Source organism: Maylandia zebra, linkage group LG4, assembly GCF_041146795.1.
Source record: "Maylandia zebra isolate NMK-2024a linkage group LG4, Mzebra_GT3a, whole genome shotgun sequence".
Classification (NCBI taxonomy): domain Eukaryota; kingdom Metazoa; phylum Chordata; class Actinopteri; order Cichliformes; family Cichlidae; genus Maylandia; species Maylandia zebra.
This window is the reverse complement of record NC_135170.1, coordinates 14708726-14733055: the sequence shown is the minus strand read 5'-3', so window position 1 is coordinate 14733055 and position 24330 is coordinate 14708726. Positions and strand designations below refer to the sequence as shown.

At 40.0% G+C, this 24330-nt stretch overlaps 1 protein-coding gene across 2 annotated transcripts; it reads left to right on the top strand.

Moving 5' to 3' along the window:
* Positions 1-260: 260 nt before the first annotated feature.
* Positions 261-22342, top strand: LOC101466272 (uncharacterized). Of its 2 annotated transcripts, none has more exons than XM_024802166.2 (19): positions 261-851; positions 2052-2139; positions 4365-4413; positions 7305-7349; positions 7466-7554; positions 7702-7798; positions 8332-8471; positions 11000-11169; positions 11496-11599; positions 11767-11934; positions 13413-13564; positions 13938-14040; positions 14139-14211; positions 14348-14390; positions 14487-14816; positions 14924-15055; positions 15865-17937; positions 18824-18914; positions 19485-22342. In XM_024802166.2, exons 1-19 carry the CDS (start codon positions 686-688, stop codon positions 20712-20714), a joined length of 5343 nt encoding a protein of 1780 aa, XP_024657934.2. In that variant the 5' UTR covers positions 261-685; the 3' UTR covers positions 20715-22342. The 2 variants fall into 2 exon arrangements, with proteins under 2 accessions (XP_024657934.2, XP_004560778.3); XM_004560721.4 differs by having other exon boundaries at positions 262-851; positions 8329-8471.
* Positions 22343-24330: the final 1988 nt, after the last annotated feature.

Here is a 24330-nt window from a genome sequence, read left to right as displayed (position 1 = left end):
CAAAGAGTGATTTGATGTTTTTTTTTTCGTTTTTTTTTTAAAAAAATGCCTTTCTTAACGATTTAACGGACGAAACGAAGAGTTTGCTGCACTATTCCTCCCCTCGTTGCTATCTGCGCAATACTCACTTTGGTATTGCGCAATTAGAAGCGTTTTATTTGGATGCGTTGAAAGCGTTAGGAAAATGTGCGATTTGTTAGCTCTATAATCACCACGCACGGCTGAGTGAGCTGGCGTAAAGTTGGAGGCTCGGAAGTTGCGGGGTGTCACGTGAACGCGCCATCAGCTGGAGCGTGCCCTGTGCTGACGAGCCGTTGCTGGTGGAAACAGCTGGTGGTTTCTGTCAGCGAACTCCTCGAGATCGAGAGCAACGTTATTGCGAATAAAAGTTCAAAATAGACTCGAAACCGACTGAAGGCGCTTTTATTTGAATTTCTGTGGCTGTCGGAGCAGACGTCGGGTCATGTCATCCCGTAAAAGCCACTTTTCGTGAGGCACTTGTTAATTGACGCTTCAGCCTGTTAGCACTGAACCGCTATCGCTCGGTGCACCGGCTGCTAACGTCAGCTAGCTAACTTTGTAGTCCCATAGCAACTGGCACAGTGCAGGTTTCCTGGCATCGCAGAAAAGCTGTCAGCTGTCGGATTTTAGTCAACTTTGGACTGAGGGAGGTTTTTTTCTCATCATGGCTCACATTCATTATAAATTCTCCTCCAGACTCAGCTACGACACGGTGGTTTTTGATGGCGTGCACATCACGCTGAATGAGCTGAAGAGGCAGATCATGGGCAGGGAGAAGCTCCGAGCCGGGGACTGCGACCTGCAGATCACAAACGCGCAGACCAAAGAAGGTAATAAAACATGTGTGCACTGATAACGAGCTTGTTTAAACTGAAGTCAACGTCTTCAACTTTGTCGGAAAGCGCGTGGTCCTGCTATCACAGCTGTTTGGAGACAGAGGTAAGCGTTGCGTCACCTCTTTCAGGTTAAACAGTGCAGGGAGGGGGGGGGGGGGTCCAGAAAAGTCAAGCTAGGACAAAAGGGCCTAATGAATGGGCTACATTCCTGCCGCTTTTACGCCTCGTGCTTTTAATCGTGAGGCCTGATGGTGGTGGTGGGTGAGCCCTGTCAGTGCATGTGCAAGTCTCAGGGGAAGCCTGAGTTAAAAATAGCAAAGGTGGAACAGGAGCACCTCTTTATTCATTACCATATGCTTAAGAGCTCCCAGATGCACATGCACATGAATGAGCTATTAGAGTATTTGCTGTCATATACTGTGGCATGAACAAAAAAGTAAACATGGCCAAAAAATAGATTAAATATGTAATGAACTTTGTAAGAGGATGGGGGTGGATCAAATAAGTGTAATGGAGCAGGTTTGTTGTGAATATTGCACATGAGGGTGATACAAGTTCATTGGGATGTTTGGCTATTGTGGGGCGGCTGTGGCTCAGGTAACAGAGCATGTCATCAAGCAATCAGAAGCTTTTCATGAAGTTATGAGGGCTCAATGCTGGAAAAGAACAGAAAATTAAAATGTGTTTAATAAATTATTTTTAATTTATATCAACGTCTTGGGTGGACTTTGTCTTTGTCACAACACCTCAAGCCAGTTTGTATGGGATACTGACCCAGGACCGTATTCTCCAGTTCACCTGCTCCTGGTGGGTGGAGGCGTTTGGAATTATGGGTAGTTTGTTTAGTTTTGTTTGTCTTTGTTTTTTTTTTTTAAAGGGTATCTTTTGTGGTAGTGTGGTGGTAGTATGATAAATGAAAATCTTTGGATTATGGTGTTTTGGTCAGACAAAATGTCACCTGGGGAAGCTGACTGCTGTGACAGACATTTTTCACAAATGGATAAGTCTATCTTTGTTGCAATCCCAGCACTTTACATTAGACTTTACATTATTACCTATTGGGCTTGTCAGTCAAGTTGAGACCTAATCTTATGCTCTTTATCTTCTTTCGTTTTGTAAGATTCCAGTTAAGATTCTTTCTGGTGAGCTAATCATTACCCTTAAAGCCTCGCTATCTTCATCTCTCCCTCTCAGAGTACACTGACAGTGACAGTCTGATCCCCAAAGGTTCATCTGTCATCGTCAGACGGATCCCCAGCTCGAGCAGCAAGACCCACAACAAGTGAGTCTATATTTTTGGAGTTGCCATCTGATTTCCTGCACTGTTATTAGTCCCTGCCATAGCAAAGGCTCCACCCTGCCTCAGCAAGCTACAACCTGGAATCCAAAGCTTTACCTACAGTTTTGAGATTTCACTGCAAGAGGACTTATCAAGAGCCAGGGGTAGCAGTGGATACTAGCTAAAGATTCAGTTAAGCTAATAAGAGTCTACCTTGACCCCAAAAAACATAATTTTAATAAGAAAAATTATCTTAATTTGCTGTATTTTGTCATTGACTGTAAAGCTTTTGCTGTGGTTCATGAAAAGCACTGGTTTGCTGGTAGAGGCCATTTCAGTTTTGAGGATTTTGCATGACATGACCATGAGAAAATACTCTGAGGAAACTAAATGATGACAAACTCAGTGGTTACCCAAATCACTGGTCAGGCTTACGCAGTAGAACCAGCAGTGTTGTGGGTTTTATGCTTGGAAAGCAGGACCTCGCTGGAACAGACTGGCGGTCATGTGACTAGCCGTGTCAGCACCCTACAGACTGGTGAGAGGAATTAGGGCTAATTGGTGGTGTAACACTGCCAACAAGATTAAAAGCAGAAAATGAGCTCTCCACCTGCATGAGGGGACTTGTTTATCCTCAAAGCAATAACACACGAACAAAAAACAACAATAAATCACAATCATTCTTAATTATGTTTCTAAAAAGAGCTTGGACACTTTTTAAAATGTAAATAAAAACAGACTGCAGTGATCATTCATACCTTGTTTTTATTCAACATTGTCCAAACAAATATCAAGTGTATCTAATTTAGAAAATATTCTGTAATGAAAGGCGTGCTATGCTTTGGCCAATAGTGTTCTCAACAGTATTTCTCAACATAAGATGTACAAAAAAATTTAGGATTTTGTCACCTTCTGTAATTAATGTAATTAAAAGATTTTTGTAATCTAGCAAAATCTCTAGACGAGGGAGTGGAACTGACTGCATGTGCTCAAGAAAACTATTGTTGAGCATGTGGTTCATTGCTGCGTGTACAAATGCAGGTTAATATTTCCCAGAGACTTAAAAAATGTCCCAGTTCTAACTTTGTGTAAACATTTTGTTGTTAATTCAATATGAGGATATTTTCAAATGAAATAATTGTCAATGTTGACATCTTTCAATTAAATTTCAATTTGATTTTATTTATATAGCGCCATATCACAACAGTTGCCTCAAGACGCTTATTCATTTCATATAACACTTTCCCAAATCTTGTCATTTCTGTATATTTTACTTCCCAGGAGCCAGACTTTTATTTATTTATTTAATTTAAAGTGGTGTTCAGCAATAATTCAAGGCTTTCTGAAAGTCTTTCACTGCTTTTCCTTGGACATTGGCTGCTTTTTTTTACTCATTTTCAGTCCAGTCCTCATCCTTGATCATTCTTAGAGGCGTGGTTTTGCTTTGGTAAGCCCCTTAATGCTGACCTATGAATCATTCAAGCTCTGACTTGATTCACTGTTTTCTGTTCCATCAGATCTAAACAACACAAGAACTGAACTTCAGCCTCTATGTACCTTTGTATTAGCTCTTCTGATGCACTCTTCTGAGTGTGTTAACGCTCCCAATGTGTCTCTCAGAGACAGAAAATATTCAGCCTTTTCAGTTTTGCTAGTTGTTCACAGGTGCCCATGTGCTTTGCTGGCATTTCAGAAATTGCCCTTTGCGTTGAGTGGACATCAAGAACTGCCTTCCTGGGGTATTTCCAATGTAATCACAGGGGACAAACTCTGCATTCCTGTTCTGTTTGTTTTTAGGCCAATGTGGAGCTTCAGCAGTGTGAGTAGGCAAATCAAGTAGGCAGCTTTCAGGATTGTTGTTCTTGATATATAAAATTATGTCTGTGTGCTACTGTCCCTGCTGTGCACCTCGGCAGGTAATGCTCTGTATGGAAAAACACAGAAATCTTATTTTAAGGTCACTGCAGGAAGATATCTTCTTGATTTGTTTAATGCACACTGCTGTAACCTGATTTGCCTGCTTTGTCTGCACTTTTCTGAACAAAAGAAAGCACTCCGTTGTAGATTTCATTATCCATCACTTTCACTGAAGCAGCTTTTAAAAGTGCTCTTTAATTCACATCAAAGACTGTTTGGATATGGACAACTGACTTCTGTCAGGGGGAAAAAAATCTGTGCCTCACACCGTCGTAGAGGAGGTTTAAAAATGTTTTTTTGTTGTTTTTCAGTGAGCGATCAGAGGTCCAGCTTCACCACGCCTTTGGAGCCAGCAGAGCAGTATGTAGCCAAACCACATCCCACAGCACTTTGCCTTCAGCTCCACAAAACACGCACTTTTTTTTTTAAGGCTGTGTCTTTTAAAAATGGCATGCTGCATTTTATAACAAAGAATAATAATACATAGAATACATGTGACATGCATCGTTTTCTTTAATTAAGCAGACTAAATGGATCAAAGCTGATGGGAATCATGTATTTTACAATCGCAGTATAACAATTTAAGTGCTTGAAGATAACTGACTAAAAAAAGTTTTTTAAAAAAAACATTTAAAAAGAAAAAAGTTTACAATTAAACAGGTCGTATGTGCTCACTTTTATTAAATAAATATTCTCAACTGTTATGTTATCAAGCTGCTGTGTCACCAGTCAGCGTCTATTGTTGAAGATTGTTCAGTATCTGTCTGTGGGAGGTGGAGCTGCGCGGGTGGGTCAAACATTATCATGCAGGCCAGCTATTCACAGCTGATAAACCCAACTGTTTAATGATGCTGGCACTGCCCAGTTGTGCCTCATCCAGAAGCCACTTTTGCACTTTTTATGGTCTAAATTCTATCAATTCTGGGCAAATACTGCATAACTTTAATTTATCAGGCTGCTGTAAAGTTTCAAATTCTTACTGAGTATTTATAATGTGATTCATTTAGAACCACCATAATTGAAATCACTCCCTTGGTGTAATGGACAGCGTTATTAGAAGACACCCTTTAAGTGAAGAAATATGCAGATTTAGAGTTGTATAGCCATGTCATGTTACACGCCTTTAAGTAATAAATGCCATCGACTGCTAAAGCAACAGCTAAAAAGGCTTAGTCTCTGATCTATAACAAGAACAAAAGAAGCTCATTCCTCAGGGACCAAGCTGTGCATTGTAAGTATTTCATTCTAAAACACTATAGTGCGGTCTTGTGTGTAATTCAGTTAAAGATGGTAAAGTCAAGCTTTCACTTGCTGCAGTCTTAACTGGTGTGCACTGACCTGATTTCTCTCTTTGGTTTCTCAGTAGGAGAAGTGTCTGCCACTCTTCTTAGTCTTTTGAGTCTGTTGGACTGACTTGGACAGACTTTTTAATTTTGTGTTGTTGTTTTTTTTTTGTTTTTGTTTTTTTCTACCAATAAAGTTATTTATATCAAGCTGTGTTATGTACTGAGTATGTGTTTCTTCACTGTGAAGAGTGACGCTAATACACACTTCTACACAGAGAAAAGACAATGGAATCACTGGCCGTTTAACAAGCTTATAGGGCCACTCCACCCATTTTATACTGGATTCCTCGTGCTGGGCGGCTTGCACAATACTGGTATTGGGAATCAAAGCTGTAGAGACAGAGAGCTGCAGACCAAAAAGACATCACCTGAAATTCACATTAACAATATCATGTAGTTCAGTCAGGAGGTGTTTCTTTTTAACTTGCATGCTGCATTTTAAATGTGTCATTAACTTTAAGGTTTAAGTGGCGGCTTTAGCTATAAATTACATTGTAAGTGGTGTAAGTGTGAATTTGGACTTTTTAGATGTTTACAAAAATGTGTTACATTAACAAAGAATTGTAGCCACAACACTTCTTAATGTGTATGTGTTAGTCCCCATAGGGAAATAGTTCCTCTGCATTTAACCCATTCACCCAGTGAAGCAGTGGGCAGCCACCAATGCAGCGCCCAGGGAGCAGTGTGTAGGGACGGTACCTTGCTCAGGGGTACCTCAGGGTAGCCGTTCAGTTGAGTCGAACCCCCGACCTTCCGATCATGGGGCCACCACTCTACCTACTGAGCTACCCCCCCTTCACATCAGCAGCTCCTGTATAACATAACTTGGGTATAAATTATTACAGCTGACGTGCTTAAATGATGATATCAGAGCGAAACGGATGTTTCAGAGTACCATCTTTTGACCTTCATAATGTTGAACATTGAGTCATATGTGTACTGTATGTGCCTTTTTTTGGGGGGGGGGGGGGAAATGTTGCATATCTTTTTGAAGTAATGAGTATACTCCCATGCTGGTGTATTTAATTTCTCTTTATATTAGGAGCTTCAGCTAAAGGCTCACTTCAGGGATGTTTTATCTTTATCTTAGTTTAATATACCTATTTGGCATGCTTTCTGGCCTATCAGCCAAATATTTGTACAAATCAAACTACTGATCTACATGAGGCTAAAGATTCATTAAAGCAGTTACAGCTCTGAAAGCTGCAAAAAAAACTTTCACAACAGTCCAACAGAGACATTCTGGTCTTAGCAAAAAGTCTCCGTTTCAAGCTGGTAAAGCTCACAGGATTAATCCTCTTGGGGCCATGCGCGTTTCTGCATGCGCGTTTCTACAGTGTTTCCATTTAAAGGCTACTAAACCAGAACCTGTTAAACAGGTTTTTCCTGTCCAACAATTCACGGCCTCTATCACACACACAGTTTGGATTTCTTTCTTTGCTCCTCTGTTCCAGCACAGTAGAGGAGGATAACATAAATAGATGCTTAGACAGAAAAACGCTGGCTGGACAAGTGTACATTCCCAGGATGCTTTGTAAAGTTTTCTTTACATTTTAAATTCAAGAGTTTGGAGAAATGCAGTGTGAGCTGTGTGGACAGTGATCAGTCACACTGAAAATCACAGATGGATGCTGATGCAAATTTTATGTTCATTTAAATGACACTTGTGATTTCGTAAAACAAACTGAAAGTAACAACTAAAACTTTGAATTGTGGTTTAGCCCAGTTTGGGGTAAAGGTTTGTAGCTCAAATGTCTTGTTTTGTGTATGCTTGTATGTCAAACCTCAAACTTTATTTTCAGACATTTTTGGATAAACAATTTTAATGTATTTCCACAAGCTGGGTAACCGGGGGCGGCCGTCATGATTACTTTTATGAAACTTTTTTGTGTTTAATTCTAACAGATGGATGATCACAGTTCGACAAGAGCCCTGTCCTTTTTCTCCAAGGTAATGCTATTTTCTATTTCTGTTATGCAAGTTTATCTTGGTTTACATGCTTCAGTCCAAGCTGAACACTGATCCTCAAACGACGTCTTTGTGTATGCTGCACATCATGCATTTAGATGCAGATGGCTAACCTGGTTGATGTGGATGCATCAGAGGAGGATAAGATCAAAGTTATGATAAATCAGTCCATCTATGACCCCATGAAGTGAGTCATGTATCCTCACACTGTCGAGTTTCCATCTCTTAAACTCCTCTCATGTTCTCATATCTCTCTTTACGTCTTCCTTCTTTATTGGTTGATGTCCTTTTTTACATTACACATTCTCACTCGGCTCTTCCTATTATTCTCCAGTTTAAACACAAAACCCAGCAATGTCCTTTCTGCGAATTACACCTGTTATCGCTGTGGAAATCCAGGACACCACATCAGGAACTGTCCTTCCAGCGGGGTAAGGCCATAATGTATCTGTTAAGTGACTTAGCTACTTGTACAAATCGTGAATTGAAAAATAAACCTGGGTGAGTAAAGAATGTAGAAATGTATAATTTCTTTGAGTGCTGATAGTGTTTGCGTATTCACGTGTACTTCAGATATCTGTAATGCTTTTCCTGGATTTCTGTTATATTTATTATTTAGCCAACATATTAAAAACGGCCAAGGTTCCAGATAATGAGATAAGCACATGTGCAGTTTCTTTTTCTATTGGCTCCATATTACGTCAGCGAGTTATCCTAATATGGTCATCTCACTGAGATACCTCTGGCTGTGAGCACAAAAGCTTCACCCATCTGCTTTTCAAACCTTCAGTTTGCAAGGATGAGGCAATCAGAGTATCTTGTTTCAGCTAGAGGATTCATGGCTGAGGATTTATTTAACATATCAATCATGCAAAGATGGTCTACCAGACAAGAAATTATTATTTTTAAATATAAAGCTGGAATGTGTGCCTTTAAATGTAGATGTTTCTGTCTTTGACAGCAGGATAAAAACTCTGAGGCACCTGTGAGGATAAAGAAGAGCACAGGCATCCCACGTTCCTTCATGGTCGAAGTGGATGATCCCAACATTAAAGGCGCCAAGCTGACCAACTGTGGGCGCTATGCAATCCCTGCCATAGATGCGTGAGTGTTAATTAAAGTGTTACTGTGTGTGTTTATTAATGTTTCTTTTGTTTGACCGTTAGGAAATACATTTATTTACACTTTTCTTAGAGTTTGCCTTCAGAAATGCATTTATTATCCGTGGCATAGATTGAACCAGGTACTGGAAACATTCCTCAGAGATTTGTCCACGTTGACATGACAGCATCACGTTAGGTTGCAGATCAGTCGACTGCACTTCCATGATGTGAATCTGCTGTTTGACCACATGCCAGAGGTGTTTTACTGGATTGTGTGAGCTCATTGTCATGGCTAAGAAAACTGTTTAAGCTCATTTGAGCTTTGTGGCAAGGTGGATTATCCTACTGGAAGAAGCCATCAAAAAATGGGTTCACTGTGGTCATGACAGACATGGTCAGCAATAATATGGAACAAAGCAACTATACTTAAACAAAGCTCACTTAATACTAAGTGGCCCAAAGTGTGCCAAGAAAATATCCCCCACAGCATTACACCACCACCCTGAACTGTTTATACAAGGCAGCTTTCAAGCTGTTAAGTTTAAGGTCTGACCCTGTCATTCAAATATTGCTGCAGAAATCAAGACTCATCAGAACAGGGAACATTTTTCCAGCCTTCCATTTTATTTACAACTGAGGAGTGCAAGAAGGTCCTACTTCTCTGACATCATCACTAAAAACAGCCATAATGCTCGGGTCTTATTTTCTACAGTTGACAGGCTAACAAACCCTCCTGTGCCAGTGGCAGCTGAACTTCATTCAACCATGGCCTGCAATGACTTTGCCAAATTCTTCACAGACAAAATCCAAAAGATTAGACAAGCAGTTGGTACATCAACAGCAGATCCAGGATATGTACTGTGTCCACCGAAAAACTGTTTAAACACCATCAAACAGTTTCACCCGATTAACAGCAAAGACCTGGAGGACATCTTAGGTCAACTGAACTCCTCCTCCTGCTGTTTAGATGTCCTGCCAACAAGTTTTTTCAAAAAGGTCTCAAAGACTTTAGAGTCAGACCTGTTACAGATCGTCAACTTTTCCTTAATGTCAGGTGTGTTTCCAGAATCACTAAAAACTGCTGTAATCAAACCTATACTGAAAAAGGACAATCTTGACAAGACACAAATGAAAAACTACAGGCTGATCTCAAATCTTCCATTTTTAAGTAAGATCATTGAAAAAGCAGTTTCTCAACAGCTCAATTACTTCTTAAAACAGAATAACTGCTATGATGCCTTCCAGTCAGGTTTTAGACAGAATCACAGCACTGAAACCGCTCTGACAAAAGTGTTTAATGACATATGTCTGAATACAGACAGTGGAAAAATGTCAGTCCTAGTTTTACTGGATCTCAGTGCAGCATTTGATACAGTTGACCACAACATATTACTCAAACGACTGGAGAACTGGACAGGTCTTTCAGGAACTGTACTAAACTGGTTCAAAACATACTTAGAAAACAGGAAATACTTTGTATCAATAGGTAACTTCACATCCGAGCAGACAAGTATCACATGTGGAGTTCCCCACGGTTCCATCTTGGGACCCCCTCTGTTTAACATTTACATGCTCCCACTGGCACAGATTATAAAGAACAACAAAATAAACTACCACAGCTATGCAGATGACACACAAATATATACCACAATGTCACCAGGAGACCGAGGCCCTGTACAGGCTCTTGGTAAATGCATTGAGGAAATTAATGACTGGTTGTGCCACAATTTTCTCCAACTAAACAAAAACAAAACTGAAGTAATAGTCTTTGGCGCCAAAGAAAAACGATTACAGGTCACCAGAGAACTTCAATCTATATACCTAAAAACCACAAACCAGGCGATAAATTTGGGTGTAGTGATGGATGCAGACCTAAACTTAGAAAAACACATTAAGAACATTTTTCCAGCCTTCCATTTTATAATTTGGGTTAGCTTGTGTGAACTTTGGTCTCAGTTTCATGTTCTCAGCTGACAGGAGTGGCAGGTAGGTTGGATATGTTGTGCATTCAGAGATGCTCTTCTGCATACCACTGTTGTAACGAGTCGTTATTTGAAAGAGAGCTGTATTTTATATAGATAGATAGATAGATAGATATCCTCCTTTTCAGTCCATGCTCTATACTTTTGGCTTATTAGTAGCCATTTTTTAAGTCAAATGTCAAATTAACAGCCTTCTCTTAAAGGTACCCAGTTGAAGTAAATCTAGTTAAAAGCATCCTGTTAATAAATAAAAGTCAAGAGGCTTTATTGTCATTTCAACCATGTGCAGCGGTACAGTACACATTGAAGCGAGACAACATTCCTCCAAGACAATGGTGCTACATATAAAAGACAATCAACACAGGACTACATAAAGTGCAAGTGTGGAAAAAAATTGCAGGAATTGCAAAAAAAACCCAAAACAAAGACAGTGCAACACCAGACAGAACAGAACGATACAAACATAAGACAGCGCAACAGAAAAGTGCAATAATGACAGTGGGTTGGACACAAAAGTAAATGTGCATGTACTTTTTTCTGTCCATAGAGAGGCATATGCTATTGGCAAGAAGGAGAAACCTCCCTTCCTTGCACAGGAGCCCGAGTCTGAAGACCAGGATGATCCCATACCTGGCGAGCTCCTCTGTCTGCTCTGTAATGAACTGCTGGCTGATGCCGTGGTCATACCCTGCTGTGGAAACAGCTACTGTGATGAATGTGAGTGTCTGCTACACACACATAAGATAAATTAATAGTTTAAACATCTAATCACCTGAACCTAATATATCTATATATCCAGTTCTTACTAACTCAAAAATTTAATTACACAAAGTACAAAATTGTAGAAATGTTTAAGTGTATCACAGATTCAGCAAAAATGTGCAAATTTTGCCTACCAAAAGCAGCAGAAACACAAGTGCATGTACAGTCTGTACTCTCGACAGTGAAAGCACGGCACTGCTTCAAACTGTAGGACTGTGTCACATTATTGTACAAATAAACAGTGCTCTGGTTGCTCTTTAATCTCCTTTTCTCTCACTCAGGTATTCGCACTGCCTTGTTGGAATCAGAGTACCATATCTGTCCCACCTGCGAACAATTAGAAGTCTCTCCTGACACCTTGATAGCCAATAAATTTCTCAGACAGGTGAATTGACAGAGTGATAATAATTATATATTATAGATTAAATGTTTGTAATAATGCTTTCTTTTTCAAGGTACAGTTAATGTTGTATTGTTGATCTGTAACGTCACACCAGAAGATTCAGTATTCAGCATTCACTTTGCTCTCCATCCATTTTTCTCCCACCACAGGCTGTCAACAGTTTTAAGAAAGAACAAGGACAAGACAAAAGCTTGAAAAGAAAACCAGCCACATCCCAGTCTCAAAATCTAACTCCAGCCCCCTCTGTCTCTACCCCGCCCCCTCTGCCCATGCAGAGCCAGCCACAGAAACCTCAGCAGTCATCCCAAAGCCAGCAGGTGAGCCTTTTAATAATATGTTTCATCTGGCAGGCAGGAAAAATAAAGAACCTGCAAATAATATAATTACTGTTTTCTTTTCAGGGTAAGACCTTTGGTAGGTCTCTGCAACATTCTGTATTTGCCCAAAGAAGAAACATGCATGTACACATGTCTCATATCCTGATATAAGTCATCTGTTATCCTGATAATGATATAAATCACAGTATAGTGCATTTTCTGTAAATTCAGTGAATATTTTATATAATAACCAAATCAAAAGTACTTTTTAACATATCAATATCAGCCTTATGTTAACCTGTAGCAACACACACTAAATGACCCCACGCAGTCATATAAGAGCTTCTATATATTTTCTATATATTTACAAATATAAGTTGTAATGGTCACTGTTCTTCTTCTGAGATTTATTTTGAGCACCTGATGGCTCTAGCCCCTCGTTTAGGAATGAGAACCCGGATGTTTTTTGGCTGGTCCTTCCTGTGGTGCCGGGGTGACTATTGCAAAGCGTCGTCTAAAGGAACAATAGACATTTTAATATCATCACTTGATATATTTTGCCATGTCGCACAGTCCTAATGTACTATATTCCTCTATTGTAAATTATTGGTTTCGTTTATTGGCTTTGATGAAATGTTTCCCAAATTGAGGTGCAGTGATCCAACTTTCTCAGGCCTGATGTTGATACAGACACCTCAGCTTTGGGTATCTACTGAAAAGAAGTTCCAGTACTATTATTAAATTAATAACCTTTCTCACTGTAAAGAAGAGGCAACATTAGACTTGATTTAACATCATCCCTTAACTTTATTTTTTTTAAAGGGACAAATGAAAAGAATATGAAATGCTAAATTCATATTTATGACTAAAATCATTTTTAAAACTCTTGCAGTTTCCTTTAATTTGCAGTCATGATAGTTTCTTCTTACCCGGTTTCTAGTTTTGTGTGTGCACTGTATCGTATAAGGAGTGTAGCACACAAGAAGAAATTGTTGAGAAAACAATGGTAATAAAGTTCACAACAGCATATTAAGTTTTATTGCACTTATGTTAACAAGCAATAAAAAGCTGTCCAAAAGGTATTTAACCTGAGAGACAAAATACAAAGAGAGCGACAGAGCTGATGAGGACTCGATTCAATTAAGATCTATTTGTGGTAAACTTAGAAAGTTACTAAAAACTAAGAAAACTTTGTTTTCTACTGCTGTTGCAAGAGTAAAATACCTCTGTTTTTTCACCATTTGCTGTTAATTTGCTCTATAAGTTAACTCGTCTTATGTGTGGCACAGCAATCGTAAAAAAAACATCTAATTTAATTTAATTCTGTAGATCAGCCCAGTAAATTAGCCATCATTACGAATAATCATTTAAGCTTTGGGATTCTGTTTTACAAAGATCTTCCTTAGCATTCATGCTCCCTTGTTTGTTCCACTGGATTTTGATCTCTGCAATGTTTTCTTGGTATACCCCCTGTTCAGGACTCTCTTCTGGATCATCTAAAGACTGCAAATATACCACCACAGTCTCAAGTCTCTGAGGTTCAACCTACAACTACAGACCCAGCCTCTGAGAATGACACAGCAGGCACATCCCTCCAGCCTCTAGAAAACCAGCTAGAAATATCTGAGAAGTATGTATAATATTACACTGATTTTTACATGGGTATTTCTACATCCACATTGTGGACGATCTTCATAATATTTGAGGATGTTGAAGATGTCCCACTCCAGCCAGACAGCAGTGAAAACACACTTAAAGCTGTTTGGGAGCTCCTAGTGTTGCCTGACAATGAAGTAACGCTCGTTGTCTAACGATAAACTGTGAATTTAACTACTGTATTTCCAACTTAAAATCAAAGGGTTTTAAAATAGCTGGCGCTGCCATTTATAAAAAAGGAGTAATTTCACTGTAGCTACAGCTTTGCAGTGCTGCTAAAGAGGTAAGAATGAGGAGAATTTAAATGATTGCGATCATGTTGTGCTGACTGTGATGTATTTACTCAGTGAGATTGAAGGAAAGATGTGCAGTGACTCAGCAGGTGCTGCCCTGTCTGGAAAGGTTTCAAACAAAGATCCGACTGATCCACCGTCACAGCCCATAACACCGGTGAGGTCATTCATACAGGAACAGTCATTCTCACTCAATAATAACGTTTTTTTGTTTGTGTTTTTTAATGAAATCTTGTGGCATTTGTGTCTGTTTAGGATGATGACACTCCAGCAGCAGAGCAGCCTCTGACAGGTAGCGTCAGTCAAGAGAATCAACACTCCTGCTCAGGTGAGTGACTAATAAACAGTATCAGTGTGTGATAATCTATTCCCTACTGTTAACCTTGTGTTTAGACACATGCCAGTAATGTCACTAAAATCAGGAAATAATGAGGGAAAAAAACACTTTTTCTTTGAATCAACAGGTGCAACCCCAGTATACCCTGAATCCTCAGTCAGCTTGGAGAGGTCGGTAGTGTGTGTTTCTGAGTTAGGGGTTTGTATTTTCCTTTTTCCACTCTTTAAACACTGACATCTTTTACCTTTCATGTACCTTCCTTATAGCTCTTCTTCATCTTTGGTTTGTCTCACTGGAGGAAAGACTGAATCTAATACCCAGCAGCTTTCTACCATCCCCTCCACATCATCCTCCTCTTCATATTCAAATACTCCACCACCTCTTTTTCCCTCCCCACTTTTTCACACGTACTTATCAGCTCAACAGTCGCACAGCACTTACCCTCCTGGATACCCACCTGCCACACCCATCTGGACCCTTCCAGCCCCCCAGGGTACCCCTATCCCATCCCTTTGCTCCTCTACTACCACCTCCTCCCCCATCCCTCGCCTCATTCCCCAGGAGTGGTACAAGTATCAGAGAAAGAAAAAAGAGAGGTGTGTACCTGCTTACAGCATTATGTTTATACTATCCTATAGATGTACATGATGAACTGAACATAATGTATATTTTATATCTTTACATGTCACTTTTTGTCACTCAGGTCACCTCAAAGAGCATCTGGCTACAGATGCTCCTCTTCACATTCAAAGTCTTCTACAACCAAGGCCTCTTGCTCCTACTCTCACTCTTCAAGCCGCTCTGAGTCTCGCTCTCGCTCCAGAAGCAGATCAAGGTATTTTGTGGCCCTTTTACAGAAATGTTATTTACAGTATTTTGCATTTTGCTGTTTTGCACCATCCTGAATTGAAAATCTTCAGGACTGACAGAAACTGACTTGTATACTAAAAACATGCAGGACAAATACAGAGCAAAAAAAACCCAACAGCATTGTTATGTTTAAAAACCTGAAAATTCACATTACATTTGTGGAGTAAATAAATAATATAAAAACATTTAGTACAAATGTAGAGTAGTACAAATGTCATTAAAAATAGTATGTACAGTATAAACCTAAGAGAACAGTAGGAATGATTTCCTGAAGCATTCTTTATGGAAGTGGGGTTGAATTAGTTTGAGGGAAGAAGAGCTCCCCTGCTTCAGTAGTGTAGACTGGAGTGGGTGAGATGGGTTGTTTGTGGTGGAGAGCAGAAGACAATAGCAGTACCACTCATGATGATGGAGATCTTCTATCAGTACCACAGGCTGGTAGAAGATCTCCAACATCAGAGCTTTCTCATAAAGTAGAGTCTGCTCATTCCCTTCCTGTTCACAGCATCACTCTTGGTCCTCCAGTCAAGTCTGTCATTCAGGTAAATGCCAGAGTACCTGTAGCTCTCCATTGTTTCCACGTTCTAATAATCACACACACACTCCAACACATACCTCAGGGGTAACTTGCCCAAGGGTACAGACTGAAGGGGCCTTCTTGTTAGTGAGCGACCCACTCCTCCACAACCACCTAATAACACCCACCAACCAATAACCATGTATTTTCCATACAGTGAAAACTGTCTTGTGTTTTCTTTTTTTCTTCTTCTTTAGACACCGCTCTCCCTACTCTCATCAGAGAGACCTGCACACACGCTCTCGCCAGCCTAGCTCTTATACCTACGGTTATAAACGCTCGCGCTCACCTACACCGTCCTCGTCGTCTTCACCTCGAAGGGCTCGTCATTCCAGGTCCAAGTCTCTATTAGGCAGAAAGGACCGCCATCACAGTCGCCATCTTAGCAAGAAGTCATCTTCAAGCAGCAACCACTCCAGGAAGCGGGGAGAACGCTCAGGGAAGGAAGCGGCACGCTCTGAGGACAGTATTTCCAGAAACACGTGCACAAGTCGAGCAAACAGCCTGGAGCTGGACAGGGAGTGCTACCTGCAGTGGAAGAATGAGTACAAAGAGTGGTATGAGAAATATTTCAGCAGCTATCACCAGCTCCACCAGCTGCCTGTTCCCCTACTCAGTCTTCCTCCTCCTCCTCCTCCCCCTCAGTGGGTGAGCACAGACAGAAGCAGAAATCAATCACAAGCCAGCTTAAACTCTCGCTACCAACCACAAGATAGATGCCCTGTTGAGATGGATGGCTGCTCCCCCTCGTCGGAGTCATCCAGTGACAGTCGCTCTCCCCCATCTCATTCTTCAAGCGAGAGTCGCTCCACGCCATCTCAGTCATGCAGTGACAGCAGTTCCTCTATGTCTTATAAGGCTAATGACAGCCGATCACCTCCATCTCAGTCGTCCAGTGACGGTCGCTCCACGCCATCTGAAGACAGAGCTCAGCCAAGAGCATCTACTGAGAGGTGCAATGAGAAGTCAAGACATAAACAAGTCACGCTTTCAAAGAGTAGCATGGAAATGAAACTGCAAGGACCGAGTACAGACAATAAACCACTGAAAAAACTGGAGGAGTCGAGCCCACTGAAACATGAACAAAAGAAGAAGAAGAAACAACCTGAAGACAGTGGACAGGAGACTTCGCCCCCTCATGCTGAAAGCTCTAGAGATGACAGCAGAAAGGACAAAAGGAGGCACAGCAGTGAACCAAAGGCCTGCAAGCATAGTACGCCAGTACAGAAAGATTCAGACCAAACTGTCCTGAAACAAGACCAACCTGAAAGAAAATTCATAGGAAGCAATTCAGAAGGAGAGGAATGCTGGAAAAGAGGCAAAGATTTAGACTTTAGTGATGGGAAGAGACGGCACAAAGCAAAACCCAACAAAGAGCTAGACGGGACGAGCAAAGAGCGAGAAGAAAACCCTGGAGGCAGCAAAACTCCTGACTCTAGATCAGAGAAGAATAGGAAAAGAAAGAATGAGGATCTGGTGAAGAATGAAAGGGATGGTAGTCTTTCTGGTGAGATGCAAAGTGGCAAACACCTGAAAACGAAAACAGCAGAGAAGCCTGAAAACCGTCTTAGTGAATTCCTGAAACCACTTGACAAAGAGAAGCAAAAAATGGAGAAGAAGTCAGAGAAGAAAACATGGCCTCTGACAGCGAAAGACATCTGGGAGGAAGGGATGAAGGTGAAACCGCAGATGAAGATAAGCATCAACATCAACCTGGATGGCAAAAGGACAGAGGAGAACAATGGAAAACACGAGGTTACAGGGAAGGCGCAGGAAAACATCAATTACCCTGAAAATAGAGAGGAGGCGCAGAGGGTCAACAGAGGTGAACTAAATGAAAAGGAATCCAGTAGAAACCAGGAGGACCGTTCTGAAGACAAACTGATACAAGGTGAGGGAGAAAAAAGACTGACATGGGACAAATTTACCTTCAGAGATGATAAGGGAACGAAGGCAGGAGAGAAGGAAGACACCAGAGAAAGAAAAGACGATGAAGACGAGGGGGAATTAGACTTATGGCACTGTGCGCTCACAGGAGTGGAGGAGAGTGAGACAGGAAAGGGGGAAGAAGAGAGTTTGAGAGAGGACGACAAAGATCAAGAGATGGGAGACTCGCAGAAGGAGCAAGAAAACAGAGAAGCGTGGAGGGACGAGCTAAAGGAAGGTGTCGAGATGATGACGAGGGAGGAAGGTACATTGAGGTTCAGCTCATCAAGGAGCAAAAATGAAGGCCACCAAGATGGACCTAACACCAAGCTGGGTGATGGCAGGTCAGAACATTACTGCTTTCATTTTTTTCTCTTAACTGTCTTCATTTTAATCTTTGTAGCTGCATTTTCCAAGAAATGTTTAGATTAAATAATAATCTTATCTTATCTGATCTGGTAATAAAATATGATTGCGTTTCTCAAAGTCTAGATCAAAGTACATTTTCAGACCTTACCAAGTTGTTACAAGTTGTGGTGACATCGTCGTGTCTTTTTTTCTGTCTGAACACAACTGCTGAACCTAAACGTGTGTATTCAGTTTAAACTGTTCCTAAACGAAGAACAACAGTATTTGCTTTCACTGGAAAAAGTGGAAGCAGGTAGAAAACCCGAAATGTATCTGAACAGCCATTTAGATTACTATAGTTTTGGGTTTTTTTACATTAGATAATTAATAAGTAAATTAAGTTCAACACTGTTTTACCTGTAATATAAGAACATAATACCCTGGATTGGTCTTTAACAGTCAGGGAAATATTTTCCTATCAGAGCTGCACAGAATTTGCAGTCTTAATCAATTTATCTTCATTTTTCCCACCAGCTCGGCTGCTATTTGTTTATCACATCTTCACAGCAAGCACCTTGTCTAACATTCACATGCATTCTTGGATCTCAGATTTTCCTCACTGTTAAAACATGCTAGTTTAATTTTCCTCAGGTCTTCAATTGAGTCACTGGCTTGTTACTCGAGTTAGTCTCTGCAGGGTGGCTGCCCACTGCTCCTAACACATAAAACACAGGATGTAATTTTCTCCTCAGGGATCTACAAAGACTAAAGAACAACATCCTAGGATGCAATTAAAGACTAAAGAGATCTAGTGTTGCAGCTGTATATCTTCTTTTATTAGATTACCTGTGATATTTAATCTTGTCTATGTGTGTTGGGCAGCCGTGAAGAAGAGAGTCATCAGAGGAGGACAGTGGTGAAAACGTTGGAGAAATACACCCAAGAAAGATGGACAGAGCTGGTACACGTTCAGGTGTGTATGTCAGCCGAGGTTATATAAGCATCCACCACCTAAGTTCATCCATCCAACCAATGTAGAACCCTACTAACTGCGTGCCTTTGGACTGCGGGGGGAAGCCGGAGAACCGGAATACAAACTCATCATAGTGAGGCCCCGGCCAGATGGTGGATTCACATATAGGATCTTGGTATCAGGCAACCACTGTGCCACCATTCTGTCACTCAATTCAGTTTTATTTATATAGTGCTGAATGACAACAAGAGTTGCCTCAAGGCACTTCATACTGTAAGGTAAAGACCCTACAATAGTAGAAAGAAAGCCCTAATTAGATAACCCCCTGTGAACAAGCACTCGGTGGCAGTGGAAAAAAAAGAAACTCAAAAAGGAAAAACTCCCTTTTAACAGTCACCTGTCACAACCAGTTGTGGGTTAAGGGAAGGAGACAGGACAACTGATTACATGAGGAAGAGTGCCAGAGATTAATATTAACTAATGATGCTTAAGCTACTATGACTTACTCCCTTAAAAAAAAAAAAAGTCATGACATCTGAGTCACATTGTATTTTTACTTTTATTTCCCAGGCACCCCGATCAACATGGGAGAGAGATGATGAGGAGGATGAAGGAAAAGTCAGAGTTCACACTGACCGTGTTTCTTTGACTCTGCCTCAACCGTCAGTGACCAACAAAGCCGAGGGTGACGAGGAACAGCAGGGAGAGAGGGGCAGGGAGAAAGAGAGAGACTCTGCTTGCTCCTGGTCACACAGAAGTGTGGCTCCCTCTAGTGGCAAAGACGGAGCTGTAAGCACCACGTCTGCAGATGCAGGCAGGGAGACGAGGAGAGAGATGGACAGGCAGAGGAACAGAGAGAGGGAGAGGCAACAAGAGAGGAAAAGGTCAAAAGAACAAACAAGAGAGGAAGGAAGCGGGAGAGACGGGGACAAAGAGCAAAAACGCACTGCCTCTCTCCCCACCTCCTCTCAGTTTTACTCCTTCTCAACATCACACAATGCAGATAGGACAGATCTGCAATACGGGGGCAGCCAGGCTAGCAACAAGAGTTCATCCTGTCCCAGCAAGAAATTCACCAGTGCCAGAAACAGGGAAAGCAACACAATAAGCAGGGAACCCAACCTGCCTGAAAAAGATGCACAGAAAACACACAGAGACCCATCATTGAATCTCAGATACAAAGATAAAAACTACAGCCACTACCACAGTAACCACCAAGATTCATCAGGGAGTGATCGAAATAAAGACAGAGCTCCAGGGACACACCACTCCCACAGCCGGGGTAAAGGCAGAGACCTGCTCCCCTTTGAATCTCCTGGATACTCTCAAAGATATTCCCCTCATTTGGGGTTAATGCAGAGCAAAGCTGGAAAAGAAGAGCGTAAACCAAACAAGGCTGAGAAATTCGTCAAAGAAGGCAAAGAGGGGAGAGAAAATCGAGGGATGATGGCTGTGCAGGGAGGAAGTGCCTGGTGGGAGCATGAGGCTGATTATAAAGTGGATGGAGTAGAAAACTGGTTCGGTGGAGGGAAGGATCTGGAGGAAGGGGAGATGCTCAGCAGCCGAAGCAGCAGCGTCGGCTCGTCAGCGAGCCAGGGGAACAGCAAAGACGACAAGAGGACAGAGAAGGAGAGGAAACAAAAAAGGCAGAAAAAAGAGAAAAGGCAGGCGACCCCGGAGCAGCCGCAGGACGGAGAGCTGAAGAAACACAAACACAAGAAGTCCAAGAAAAGAACAGATGGCGCAGAAGAGAGCGGAGGAGAGGGGGCCGACAGGTGGAAACGAAAGGAAAACCACTGATCTCCACTCGGATGCGTCACCTCGACTCTAAAAATGAAGTTAAATTTACTTGAATGTTGTTTTATTTTCTCTGACCAACAGGTGCCTGGATTTTGTTTTTTGTTGTTGTTGTTGTTACTTTTGTTTAATTTTTGCTCCAGGATACGTTTTGTATCACGTTAAGATCTTCATAATTCATTTATAGCATTCGCAATCCTCGTATAAAATTGTGAAGAAATGGCACTTTATACAAAATCAAAAAAATGAATGTGACTGAAATCACACGGTGAACCTTAACGCTCTTGAATTATTTTGACTTGAAGGATTTTTGCACTTGTTTACAACTTGCTCAGGACTGCCAGCAGTTACGATTCACATGAATCTGCTATGGATGGAAATCTTACATTTTGAATAGTCAGTCAATAATTTGCCTTGCCTCGCACAGGGGTGCGTTTGGATTACTGAGAAAAAGATTGTGATCATTTAAAATGCACAGCCTACTGTGAATATTTAGGATTTAACCTCTGTGTTGCATTTTGTTTATTTATTATTTCTTTTATGTTTAATCTAAAAACTGCTGGATAGATGAATGATTTAGTAGAGGCAAGTTTAGTTTTTCCTGTTTTGAGGGAAATAAATAATAATTTAAAAAAATCTAAAATCTTGGGTTTCTGTCTGGATGTCTGCTGGTACTACTAGTGAGCACAAGTGGTAACTCCAGGCTTAACATACAGTACATCTACTTCACTGCACTTTGGATTTGACTTTCTATTGCATCTTTACCTTAAAGCTTTATTATTTTTGCAGATAAATTCTATTATAATAGATCAAGCTACCAAGCAACATATAATAAGCAGCAGCTATTTATGTACTATTCTGAAAACACTGCAGGCCAATGTCCCTCAATAATCTTGCTTACGTTTTGGCATTGATCACATACCAATTAAATATAAGGCCAATATTGTTTCTTTTAACCCATAAAGGCAGCTTATGAAGGGAAGAGCAGTGTGTCATGATTTATGAGATGATGAATAGTCATCACTTCTGAACACGTTTTAATGACCATGAAATGATTGTGATTTATACTTTCCACAACAATAAAATTAATAATACAACAAAACACACTTTTCAGCTTTTCGTGTATTTTGAAAATAGATTTGTCGGAGACCTGGAGTGTTATTGTGCACTTTGGGTCAACTTCTGTCGTTTAAATGTGCATAGGCTTTTTTTTTTTTCTTTTTTTTTTTTAAACCAGACATGCCAATCAACACAATTTAGTACATACTGCACTTCTATATCAATATTTTACGCAAGCGCAGAGCTGCCACCCAGGCAAAAGAAAAATAGAAGTATATCACGTTATAACGTGAAAAGTTTATTGTTCTAACTTTCATATACTTTATATGTTTGTACAATGTACGTAATTATATTGTTCAAACATGAAAAGTATATTGTATTTGTTTAACTATCTGTATTGTATCCCCAGTTCTCTAATATACTCAGTCCTAGTTAACGTTTCCACCCTGCGGCCTTGGCTGCTAACACAAGATGCTAGGCTGTTATCACTGTGAGCACGCTAGCATGCTAAAATAGCCAAACTGATATTACTCGTCCTTACTTTAAAATATTCTAAATAAAGTTTTCTCTTCCATCACAGTCAAACGTGTCTATTTAATATATTATTATTATTCCTTTTATTACCTCTGGCGAGCTGTGTATGTTGAGCATCCATTATTTCAGCCGCTAAAGGCGGTCAGGTGACTTAAGGCTGGAGCACAGGGCAGGTAGGTTGATTTATGGTTTAAATTCTCCGCTTAAACAGTCCCTGTGAATTAACTTAGTGAATCTGTCAAAGTAAAGAATCTGTAAAGAGCTTTGGTGGTCTGTTATTTTTGCTTGGAGATTGTTTAGCTGTTTAAAAGTGAGTCGGTCACATCGGAGCCTTAAGAACAGCTTTATGTAGACAGCCATGTTTCTCTTTAATTATCTACCAGTACAGGAGACTCTGTTTTCTTCCGTTTTTAGTTAAGAGTTTGAGGGAAGTTGGTCTGTCCTATCAGTCATATCAGTCAGTGTAGCACTACCACTGTCAGATCCAGGGCTTAGACTGTTGCAAAACTAGAAACCAGTGGAGCATGGTGGCTCTTTTCAACACAAATGAAATTTAAAGGCTCATATTTATGCAACTCATTAAGTTGTAGAGATATTAAGGTGACTTGTTTGTTTTCTCTAGCTCAGGGGTGGAAAACATTGTTTTAGTTCTTGGGCCACATACAACCTATTTTGTACAAGTAATAATGTTTAAAGGGGGTTGTATCAACTTCTGCAAAATAAAAAAAACACAATCCCGTCTCCTATTACCTTAAAAATTTGCCAGACAAACAAAAGCATTATTTCTTGTTCAGCGATCGAGTAAGAAAACAGGTGGTGGATATATTTCAAGTAAATTTTGAATCAACTTTTTTAAAAATCTAAATGAATTGAATTAATTGACCATCAAACCACATTTGAAAGGTACAAACATTTCACATGTAGATCTTTTGAAACTAAACATCTGGTATTTCATGTCTTAATGATTCAAACAACTAGTCTCAGTTAGAAATGCTCAGACATTTCCCCTCATGTTGAAATGTTTCATACATTACAATGGGTCACATGGGTCGGGTTAGACAAATCGTTGGGCATGTTCCGGCTCCCACACTCTAAAAACTATTGTTTAAGCTTAACAAAAAAAATTAACGCAACAGTTTCCATTAATCTTTTTGCGTTAAGATAACTTGTGTAGAAATTACGTTGAACCAACAAACTACATTGAGTTAGAGGAATGAACTTTTCCTCTATAAGTAAAGGTAATTTTAATTACCATATACTTAATAATTGGTAACTTAAAAACATGTTTTTGTTTACTCAAAAAATTTATGTTTCTCCAACTTTTTTCCATATTATTCAAAACTGTTTTTTAAGTGTTATGTAATTAATGATAGTAGTTACGAAAACATTTTTTTTAAGTTCATCATTTAAAATATTAAGTAGCTGATTTTCTTCATTATCATCATAATTTTAGCTTTTTCTTGTTTTTATTATTGTACTAGCTTTTAAGAATTGAATGAATTCAACATTTTTAAGCAATTAACTTTTTTATTGTTTGTACAGTTTGTACAATTTATATTTTACTTTAGGCAATTCAACACCTTATATTTAAACAGTGAAAATAAACCAGAAATCCACTTAGAAAACATTTGTACTAAGTGTTCAGTAAATGTTAACTTTCAGTGTTCAAACTTTCATGCAGTAAACACATTTAGGATTAATTTTACACATACAGGACTCAAAATGGTTAACAATTTTTGAAACAGAGTCAACATGTTTAACATAATGCTGGTTCATTCATCAGCACATCTCTTTGAGGATTAAATGCAGGATAAGTGTTAAGGACAGGGTAGTACAACAACTGTCAAGACACATTTCTTGAATATAACATCTAAAAATAACTAGATAGAAAAAAATTAGTGTCTTCCATTTTTTATCCACACTATCATTTTTTCCCAGTGGACTTCCAAATACAAAGCAACACAATCTGAATAAAATTTCTTAGTGCTCAAAACAAGTGACATCTTTAGAACATACTGTTCTTGAG